Source organism: Loxodonta africana, chromosome 22 (genome assembly GCF_030014295.1).
Source record: "Loxodonta africana isolate mLoxAfr1 chromosome 22, mLoxAfr1.hap2, whole genome shotgun sequence".
NCBI lineage: Eukaryota > Metazoa > Chordata > Mammalia > Proboscidea > Elephantidae > Loxodonta > Loxodonta africana.
The window spans coordinates 40676248-40687770 of record NC_087363.1 but is presented as its reverse complement, the minus strand read 5'-3'; the positions used below and the strand labels follow the sequence as shown (position 1 = coordinate 40687770).

The window sequence follows — 11523 nt, the reverse complement described above, 5'->3', positions numbered from 1 at the left end:
AGTAGAACTTCTCATTGGGTTTTCAAGGCTGTGACCTTTTGGAAACGGATCTCCAGGCCTATCTTCCAAGGCACCACTAGATGAGATTTGAATAGCGAACCTTTTGGCTAGTAGCCAACACATAAAACCCATTGCTGTCGAGTCGATTCCAACTCACAGTGACCCAAAAGGACAGAGTAGAACTGCCCCATAGCGTTTCCAAGGAGCACCTGGAGGATTTGAACTGCAGACCCTTTGGTTAACAGCCGTAGTACTTAACCACTACGCCACCAGGATTTCCAGGCAGCACACATGGAAATGCAAATCAAAACCACAATGAGATGCCACTTCACCCCCGCTATGTTGGCTATTTATCCAAAGAAAAAGAAAATAACAAGTGTTGGCATGATGTAGAGAAATTGGAACCCTTAGACACCGCTGGTGGGGATGTAAAATGTTATAAAAACCCATAGCTGTTGTAAAGAAAAAGTTTGAAAGTTCCTCAAAAAGTTAAACATAGAATTCTCACGTGACCTGGCAACTCCACTCCTGGGTATATACCCAAAACAATTGAAAGCACAAGGACTCAAACAGATACTTGTACACCAGAGTTCATTGCAGCACTGTTCACAATAGACAAAGATGAAAACCACTCAAGCACATCCAAAGCTCAGATGACTAAACAAAAGTGGTGTATGCATGCTATGGGGTAAAGAATTACTTCACCTGAAGAATTTGGTCTTTGTCCCCAGTACCAGAAAGGCAGCCTCTAAACCCTTGGAATTGAAGCGTCTTTGTTATGCATGAGGCCTCCAGACCATGACTACCTGAGAGTTGACTGATGTTGGGTGGGGGTTGGACATGCCAGAAGGACCCACCAGGTGAGAAACGATTCAACCAGCCATAACTACATTATACAATCCGAATAAAAACTCTGGGCACTGAAGCTCTGGTGAGCTTCCTCGTTGGTGAAAGGCACTGACGGTCAGAAGGATGATGTGTCCCCTCAGACATGAACTCCCCAATGGGGACCCTCCCAAGACTTACCCTATGCATGTCTTTTTTATGCTGGCCCTGGTTTGTATCCTTTTTGCCATAATAAAGCTGTATAGCACTTTCCTGAGCTCTAGTAAATTATGAACCCAAGGGGTTAGTGGGAACCTTGAATTTGTAGCCAGCAGCTCAGAAGTGAGGGGATGCTGGGGACCCCAAACTCACAGCTGATATCTGAAGTCCTAGGCAGAGTTGGCAATCTGGAGGACAACTCCCCTGAACTTGTGAGATCTGACCTAGCACTGGGTGGTTAGGGTCAGAAAAACTGCATTAGCAGTTGGTATCAGAGAAGACAGACACACACAGACAGCTAACATACAATGAAATAAATATTATTCAGCCATAAAGAGAAATGAAGTCCTAATACATACTGTGACATGGATGAACCTGAAAACATCATGTTGAATGAAGTAAGTCAGACACAAAAGGACAAATATTGTATGATCCCACTTGTAGGAAATACCCAGAATAGGCAAATTCATAGAGATAGAAAGTAGATTAGAGGTACCAGGGACTGGGAGGGGGTTAATGGGTACAGAGTTTCAATTTGGACTGATGAAAAAAAATTGGAAATGAGTAGTGGTGACGGTTGAAAACATTGTGAATATAATTAATGCCACTGGATTGTTTGTGCACTTGAAAATGGTTAAAATGGCAAATATTAATTTTTTTTTAATGCAAAAAGAAAAAGGGGCCTTGGGCAGACAGCCATCATATTTTTCTGTAGGTTTACAATTTATATTCTGTCACGGGGTATTAGAGAACTCCATGGAGTAAAGGCCCCACTCAGCTTCCTACCTTCTTAAAATGTTGCCATTTTAATGGTATTTTTTTTCTTTTAATTGTGCTTCAGGTGAAAGTTTACAAGTCAGTCTCTCATATAAAAAGTTATATACACCTTGCCCTGCACTCCAGCTACTCTCCTTTTGATGAGACAGCACGTTCCTTCTCTCCATCCTTTATTCCCCATGTCCATTCAACCAGCTCCTGTCCCCCTCTTCCTTCTCATCTTGCCATCAGACAGGAGTTGCCCAGGTAGACTCAAGTGACCACTTGAGCCAAGAAGCTCACTCGTCACCAGTATTGTTGTCTATCTTATAGTCCAGTCCAATCCCTGTCTGTAGAGTTGGCTACGGGAATGGTTCCAATCTTGGGCTAACAAAGGGTCTGGGGACCGTGACTGTCAGGGTCCCTCTGGTCTCAGTCAGACCGTTAAGCCTGGTCTTTATGAGAATTTGAGGTCTGCATCCTGCTGTTCTCCCACTCTATCAGGGATTCTCTGTTGTGTTCCCTGTCAGGGCAGTGATCAGTGGTAGCCAGGCACCGTCTAGTTCTTCCAGTCTCAGGCTGATGGAATCTCTGGTTTATGTGGCCCGTTCTGTCTCTTGGGCTCATCTTTACCATGTGTCTTTGGTGTTCTTCAGTCTCCTTTGCTCCAGGTAGGCTGAGACCAATTGATTCATCTTAGATGGCCGCTTGCTAGCGTTTAAGACCCCAGACACCTCTCACCAAAGTGGGATGCAGAACGTTTTCTTGATACATTTTGTTATGCCAGTTGACCTAGATGTCCCCTGAAACCACAGTCCCCAGACCTTTAATGGGGAATTTTGAATGAAGTTCTGATATTTACTTTCAAGACTCTTACTTAGGATGACTTTGGAAGCTTGAAGATTAGCCCTGATTCCCTATTGCTCCTAAACTCCTGTTCTTCCAGATTGGAAATAATATAAATAGCCTCAAAGATAAAAAAGCACTACAGACATCTAAGTTATGGAGCTATGGAGGTATTCCCCCAAATATTTTTTAAATCCCTGAGTTTGTTGAAGAAAGGCTCAGTCTAAATCAAACATGTGAATGCTTTCATTTGTTTCATAAAATTTGCTGCAACTTGTCTTCTTAGGGTTATTTCTCATCCTGTGACTAGATGTGTCAGTTCACACGTATTTATTTAGTTCCAACCATGGACTCAACATTGTGCTGTGAGAAATGCTAAATTTTCAAACTCAGTCTAATTAGAGAGAAAAGGCTGATTCATAAGGAAGTTAATAAAAATAAGCTGGATTGGCATATTCTTGAGAAATTCAGCTTCCCAAATCCCATAACTCAGCTTCCCTGAAATACTTCTTATTCTTGAAAATTTGCAAGCTCCATGATTCCAGGATTAATTTTAGGCTATGTTTTATTCCCTTGCCTTAATATTATCAATACTTGTTGTTGTGCCAAGCAGTTAAGATTCCAGAGTCGCAATTACAGTATTCCATTAATATAGTTTTGCATTTTTGTTAAGTTTTTACTAAACAGAGCTTTCTGGAGAATCGGGGACTAATGAATGATTTGAAAAGAAAGTTTAGTGCCAAATGTGACATAGGATGTAAAATCACAAAACAGCTGGCAGAAATGAACGAGACTGAGCTGATATACTGATTTGAATTAGAATTCAGGTTCTGACCCACCCACTACAGAATTCAGGATTCTAGATAATAAAATGCCCATTTCTCTCAAAGCATGGAAGTCATATGAAAAGCATTATGGTGGAGCGATATGACTTCACTGGCATGGCCATTTACTGCTCAGAAAAGTAAATAACACAATTAACAAGTGTTTCTGCTGGGTCTTTTGCACTTACACTGAGTTTCTGGCCTCTCCCCCACACAGCTGGTTTTGATTTGGTTCCTGTGGAATTTTTTTGGTTGTTGTTTTGTTTTGTCTTTAACAACAGTCAGATATTTATGTACAGCTTCATCAAGAGCCTCTGATGACAAATACGCCTTTGGAGGCCAGTAGAAGCTGTGGGAAACCCCGATGGCAGCACTTAGACCTGTTTCCAGTGGAGAGGAATCTCTCTGGGGACTGAGCTAGCTTGCTCATGAAGCCAGTTCTCTTTTCTCAAAGTCTCCCGCTAGCCCCCTTCCAACCTGCACTGGCCCTGTGTAGGGACTGTGCCCTGCCTTAATATTTCCTTATGAAGCAATCCCTCAGGACACAGCACTGGCCTTCTCTCCACAGTAAGGGGGCAGTGGAGACGGGAGGCAGAAACAGCAGGCAGAAAGCCATTGAATCCTTAGGTTGGAAACTAGAGCCTGATTTTTGAAATAAGGCTTGGCAGTATCCCATTTAGAGCTCACATTGTAAAATGTGTCCCTTTTATTTGCTGTCAGAGTTATCTGCATGGATTGGAGATGTTTAGATAAGTTGATGTTCGAGAAGGATCCAATTGGAGAGTAGACAGCGGAGTCTGGGCAGAGTTCCCCACCCTTCAGAAGAGGAGTCTTGGATGGTATAATCCATTTAGAGGTCTCTGGGAGAGAGAAGAACTGAAATTGTAAATGCTAAAAGCAGGGTAAAAACAGCTAATATTAAGAAATAGAACCTGGGAACTGAGTCAGCCTTAAATTTTGTTCTGCTAGTGTCCTCATGAGAACCTTGGGTGAGTAACTTCAACGTTTTGTGTGTCTGTTTCCCCACTTAAAATGAGGGGATTGAAACATGTGTGAGATCCTTTTTAGCTCTAATAATTCAGTGATTTTGATTCAGATATACAGAGATGCTCAGGAACTTTAAAAAGTGGTCAGTTTTTAGTATCAAAATGTTTTAAAATGTATCAAAGTGATCACCTTTTACACAATTTATACATATTCTTTGGTGTCTATTATAGCTAGCTGCCATTGCTAGAAAAAAAATTTGGATACATTGTTTTGAAATTCATAGCTAGTTGATCCTCAAAAGAATATTCCTCATACTTTGTATTGATTGTTGTGTGTATGTGTAGCAGTACAGTATGTTCTTGTTGCTACATGCTGTCAAGTCGTTTCCGACTCATAGCAACCCTATGCACAACAGAACGAAACACTGCCCAGTCCTGCGCCATCCTTACAATCGTAGTTACGCTTGAGCTCACTGTTGCAGCCACTGTTAGTCCACCTCACTGAGGGTCTTCCTCTTTTCTGCTGACCCTGTGCCTTGCCAAGCATGATGTCCTGCTCCAGGGACTGATCCCTCCTGACAACATGTCCAAAGTATGTAAGACACAGTCTCGCCATCCTTGCTTCCAAGGAGCAGTCTGGATGTACTTCTTCTGAGACAGATTTGTTCGTTCTTTTGGCAGTCCATGGTATATTCAATATTCTTCGCCAACACCACAATTCAAAGGCGTCAGTTCTTCTTCGGCCTTCTTTTTTCATTGTCCAGCTTTCACATGCATATAATGCGATTGAGAATTCCATGGCTTGAGTCAGGCGCACCTTAGTCTTCCAGGTGACATCTTTGCTCTTCCACACTTTAAAGAGGTCCTTTGCTGCAGATTTACCCGGTGCAATGTGTCTTTTGATTTCTTGACTGCTGCTTCCATGGCTGTTGATTGTGGATCCAAGTAAAATGAAATCCTTGACAACTTCAGTCTTTTCTCCGTCCGTCATGATGTTGCTCGTTGGTCCAGTTGTGAGGATTTTTGTTTCCTTTATGTTGAGGTGCAATCCATAGTGAAGGCTGTGGTCTCTGATCTTCATTAGTAAGTGCTTCAAGTCCTCTTCACTTTCAGCAAGCAAGGTTGTGTCATCTGCATAATGCAGGTTGTTAATGAGTTTTCCTCCAATCCTGATGCCCGGTTCTTCATATAGTCCAGCTTCTCGTATTATTTGCTCAGCATACAGATTGAATAGGTCTGGTGAAAGGTAACAGTATATATGAATCCCAAATGATAAAATCCAACTCAACTCATTCTCCAGACTTGGTGCCCAGGACTTTGGCTTCTTCCTAACCTCAAGTCTACCCTTGCCATAATTGAGTATATTCATAAAATATGCCACTACCTTTTAGTAAGGAGCCCTGGTGGTGCAGTGGTTAAGTGCTCGGTTGCTAAACAAAAGGTGGGCGCTTCCTTCCCACCAGCAGCTCCGTGGGAGAAAAGACCTGGTGATCTGCTCCCATAAAGATTATAGCCTAGGAAATCCTATGGGGCAGTTCTACTCTGTCCTGTACAGTTGCTGTGAGTAGGAATCCACTCGACAGCATACAACAACAGCCTCTTAGTACAGATTCCAATGTTGAGCTCCAGAGCCCCCTTACTTTAAGTAGTGGCAATATCCTTAGAATGTTGAGCTGTAATACCTGAGCAGTTCCTTTAAATATCAGTCATATTATACTGTAACACTCAGAGTGTATGAGTAGCCTCAACCCTGGTCTGTTAAACATTCCAAGTTCAAATCCTGGCTCTACCATGGGACTGGGGCTACAGAGTTCAGCAGTAGAGTTTGTGCCGTGCAAACCGTGTACAGCCACTCCGTGTGGGACCTCAGGTTGTTTACTCAGCTTCATTGAGCTGCTTTTTTTTTTTCATTTGTAGAATGGGATCAGTAATTCCTATCCACACAATTAGTGAGCATTCAACAAGAAAGCACCTAACAAAAGAAAAAAAATAGATAAGTTGAACTACATCAAAATTTGAAACTTTGTGCTTCAAAGGCACTATCAAGAAAGTGAAAACAACTCACAGAATGGAAGAAAATTGTTTTTTGCAAAGCACATATCTGATAAGGGATAGATTTCCAAAATATATAAAGGACCTTTACAATGCAACAATAAAAGACAAATAACCCAGTTAAAAGTGGCAACAGATTTTAGTAGACATTTCTCCAAGGAAGAAATACAAATGGCCAATAAGCACATGAAAAGATGCTTGACATCATTAACCATCAGGGAAAGGCAAATCAAAACCACAGTGAGGTACCACTCCACACCCAGTAGGATGGCTGTGGTCAAAAAGAGAATAACAAGTGTTCTAGAGAATGTAGGGAAATGAGAACCCTCATTCGCAGGCAGTGGGAATATAAAATGGTGCATCTGCTTCTTGCAGAGTAGTTCTGTGAATGTACTAAAAACCATGGAATTGGGCACTTTAAATGGGTGACATGTATGGTATGTGAACTATGTCTCAATAAAGCCGTTTTAAAAAAAGAAAAGAAAGCCATCAGGTAGCCCTATCATGGACTGAATTGTGTCCCACCAAGATGTCTGTCAACTTGGCTAGGCCATGATTCCCAGTATTGTGTGATTGTCCACCATTTTGTCATCTGATGTTATTTTCCTCTGTGTTGTCAGTTCTACCCTGTGATGTTAATGAGGCAGGATTAGAGTAAGTTATGTTAATGAATCAGAACTCAGCCTAAAAGATTAGGTTGCCTCTTAAGCCAGTCTCTTTTGAGATGTAAAAGAGAGAAGCTAGCAGAGAGCCATGGGGATCTCACACCACCAAGAAACAAGAGCCAGGAGAGTAGCACGTCCTTTGGACCTGAGGTTCACGTGCAGAGAAGCTCCTAGACTGGGGGAAGATTGATGACAGGGAGCTTTCCCCAGAGTCAACAGAGAGCAAGCCTTCCCCTGGAGTTAGCACCCTGAATTTGGACTTCTAGCCTCTTCAACTGTGAATGAATGTATTTCTCTTATAGTAACACCAGATAACTAAGACAAGCCCTTATGCACAGAGTTGGGCTTCCTGATGCTTCCTTTCCTTTCCCTTTATTTCTCTGGCTCTCAAAGGGCAGTGTTGTGTTTTTCTATGTCTGACAGGCTGATGTGGTTTGTTAGCTCATGGTTTGTAGGAATGAATTTTGTGTAGATTATGTCAATGATCTTTTTCATTTCTATTGTGCCTCATTTTTCAAAGCAGTGGTCTCTGCTCAAGTCATGTAACCCTTCTTATACCATGGAGAGTCAGTAAATATTGGGTTAAATATGGAAGGACTCTGGCCAACTGCCTCCCTTGCATGCTTTCTGGGAGGAGAAAGTCAAGATACTAGAAATAGATGAAAGGCTTAGGGGAAGATGAGAGAGGAAGATACTATATTGGCTGTCTTTGTAAGGTTAAATAGGTACTTAGGAGATCTGAATCCTAACCTGGGTCTGAATTTTAAATTTTCTGTCTCCACTAAGTACTTTATTTTTTCCCAAGATTTTTTACTTTGAACATTTTTAAACATACAGAAAAAGGCCAAAGGATAGTATAATGAATACCCATAGATCACCTAGACTCAAAAATTAACATTTTGCCACACCTGATCTCTCATTCTCCCTTTCTCCTCTTTCGCTTTCTTCCTCTCTCCCTCCCTGCCAACTCATACACACATATACACACACACAAACTCTCACATATTTTCTTTTGCTGAGCCATTTGAAAGCAAGTTCCATATATATACTGACACCTCACCTCCCTCCTAAGTTTTTAGTACGAGTCTGCTAAAAAATGCAGACATTCTCCTATAATGCACCAGTATCATCATGGAACAACTGGCAGTAATTCTATAACACCACCGAAAATCCAGTACATATTCACATTTCCCCAGTAGTTCATAGGGTTTCAAAAGTGCCTCTTAAACCATTATCTTTGCCTCAAGTTGGTAATGTTGTACTTAAAGTAAGTTTTTTACAGTAGCACTTAAGTACAGATCAATTGGTATATAAACTTAAACATTTCTTTTAAACTCTTTTGATGGCCTTATCTCTAAAATGGGGAGATACTAAAAAAAACAAAAAACAAAATCTGTTGCTATCGAGTAGATTCTGACTCATAGCGACCCTTTAGGACAGAGTAGAACTGCCATAGGATTTCTAAGGAGCAGCTGGTGAATTTGAACTGCTGAATTTTTCGTTAGCAGCCACGCTGTTAACCGAATGGGAAGATAGGATTATCCTATGAGGCAACATGCCCCAGAGATTCTGCTGCTCCAGGCAGGACTTTTCCGGGTGAATTTATCCTCTGGGCATCACTTGGGCACCCTGGTCTGATTCAGGCAGCCATTTTGGGCTCCTGAGATAGCCCATCAGCCTCTAGCAATGATCCCCTACCCTCTACCAGGTATCCCTAGCACCTGAGGCTTTTCAGGAAGTAGGTATGCAACTATGAAGGCTATTTTTGGTATTTAAAAAAAATCAAACAGAAATACATCATTTCAGACTTGGAGATTTGCATTAGCCAACTAAACCACTAATTATCATTATTATTTGTAGTCAGAATTCTGTTATCTCAGTGGAATAGAATACTAGTTAGCTTGCTGGATTACAAGTTCTGATTATAGTTGTATGTGCCTTTGAGTTATAAAAACAATAAGATAAAGTAGTGCATTTTGTTGGGTTGGACGGGTTTTCCAAATACAGTCTGTGAGAGAGAAAGTGCAAACTAAGAGGAATTCTTGGCTGAGAGCCTTCAGCACAGGGCTCTGCAGACCCTGACTTTCAATCAGCAGGGAGGGCTCCCAGGGAAGTATTCTTGCAGTTTGCCCTGTCACCATGATTCTGGGATTGTATTTTTACAGCTGACCCTTCTCACTTGCAAACATAACAGCTGCTATGTGTTGAATTTGGGGGGTTTCCATATTGTGATACAATTGGCTCTTGGTTCCGAAATCTTAGTTTTGATCCATATTGCTTCTCAGTTAGCTGGCAGAGAGCAGAGAGGGAAGGAAATGACAAATATTCTAAGGCGTGAATTTTTTAGAATTAAACATTATTTATATTTTATCATAGCTTCTATTTTTTTTTTTTTTTTAATCAGTCAACAGATATGTTGATCCCTGCTTGAGTTCAGGGTAGTGTGGGGGAATGAAACAGGTACCAGGCCAGCCTGCAGGAGACGGGCTTGGGAGAGTTAGGGAGTTAGGGCAGAGAAGTAACAGGCCGCCGGGCAGTGGGTATGCACAGAAGTTTGAGCATACAGTACAGTAGGTTCTGCGAGATTTCAGGAGTGTGCGACCCTTTGGAGGTACAGAAATAGGGCTTCTAGCAAGAGCTGGCTTTTGAGCTGGGCCCTGAAACTTAGAACTCAAGGGGCAGGACAAGAGGATGAAAGAAGGTATACCAGACAGGTCCATGATATGAGAGCACCCGAAATCTCTCTGACGAAAGGTACTGAGAGAAGTGTAGCAACTAATATTAATAACATTATTTATAATTTTCATGGTACTTTTGCAGCTAGCCTTTGGTTGACCACAACAATCTTACGAGGTGGCTATTGCCCAGTTTTACAGAGTAGGTTGCCAAAGCTCAGAGGAGTGAAGTGACTTGTTAAGCAAACTGGACATTGTTAACTTTAGCAGTGTTCAGTATTCATCTGCAGCTTGAGGTTTACGATACACTCCTGAGCCTGGAAACAGACAGGAAGCTGTTTCCAAGGTCACATGGATGCGTCCTGCTTTATAGAGAGTACCTCTCCTTTCAGGCTGACCAGTTTCCAAAGCAATTTTGCCCTTTTTCTGTGTCCTTACAACTGCATTCTTGGGTGGTATGGTTCCCTTCAGGAGTCCCTGGTGGGGCAAACTACTAACCAAAAGGTTGGTGGTTTGAACCCACCCAGAGGCATCTGGCAATCTGCTTTTGAAAGGTTACAGCCTTGAGAACTCTATGGAGCACAGTTCTGCTTTGACACACATGGGGTTGCCATGAGTTGGAATTGATTCGACAGCAGCTGGTGCTAGTGTGGTTCCCTTCTCCATACCATCCTGGGGCCTAGGCAGACCAAACCGCTGTACTTTTCTTACTCTGGTATTGTGTTTAAGAATAGACTGACTTCCAGTCAAATCTGTGAGAATGAGCTTTACATTAAACTTCTGACTCCATCTCTAGACTTACCTAACCAATGAGAAAAAAGGGCAGATAACAGATAACTTCTTTCTTCTTGGCCTTTACTTTTCCCTAAATTGTAAAGGAGAATTAAGAGTTGTCCGCAGCTTACCTTTATTCAGCTGTCCAGTGGGGGTGGGGGGGTGGGGGGGTGGGAAATCAGTGTTAAACTAGGAATATCTATATCTTATTATTGCAGAAAAAAATCATTGAGTCCCTAATTACAAATACAATGAACTGCTGTGATTTTTTTTTTTTTTCTTTTGCTGCTAAACTTAAGATGCATGTGTTTTTGCTAACTTAATTTGTGTTGGCAGAGGCCATACCTAATTTGGCTTAGCATTTTATTAAAAAGAAACTTGGCTTTAAAAAAGATTTAGAAATACAATTGATCCTTATCCAGAAACAAACCCACATGTCTATGGTCATCTGATTTTTGATTCAGTATTTGTGAATTTGCCTATTCACTAAAATTTTTTTATAACAAGCTTCTAGAAGTAATAGAGGAATTCAGCAAAGATGCAAGTTCCAAGGTCAACAACAAAAATCAGGTGGCTTTCTTTACACCAGCAGTGAGATAAACCTGAAAGGGAGATTAAGGAAACAATTCCATTTAAATAGCATTCAAGAGAATAAAACACGTAGGAATAAATTTAACCAGGAATGTGAGAAATTTTTGCAAGGAAAATTAGAAAACACTGCTGAAAGGGATTAAAGAAGACTTAAATAAATGGAAAGATGTTTCATGTTCGTGGATTAGAAGACTTAATATTGTTAAGATGTAAGTACTACCTAAAGCGATCTATAGAATCAATGCGACCCCAGTCAAAATTCTAATAGCCTTCTTTACAGAAATGGAAAAATCAATCCTCAAGTTTATAT

At 41.3% G+C, this 11523-nt stretch overlaps 1 protein-coding gene across 12 annotated transcripts in view; it reads left to right on the top strand.

Moving 5' to 3' along the window:
• The window catches only part of ATG7 (autophagy related 7), a 299990-nt gene that overhangs the window by 151548 nt on the left and 136919 nt on the right, over nt 1-11523 (top strand). The window contains exon 19 of one of the 12 annotated variants that reach the window (XM_023547915.2): nt 732-10763. The exons of the other annotated variants lie outside the window; for them this stretch is intronic. Within the exon in view, the coding sequence (XP_023403683.1) occupies nt 732-752 (21 nt within the window). The 3' untranslated portion in view covers nt 753-10763. Of the gene's footprint in view, nt 1-731; nt 10764-11523 lie in introns of those variants that run through there. 12 annotated transcript variants of the gene reach the window in all.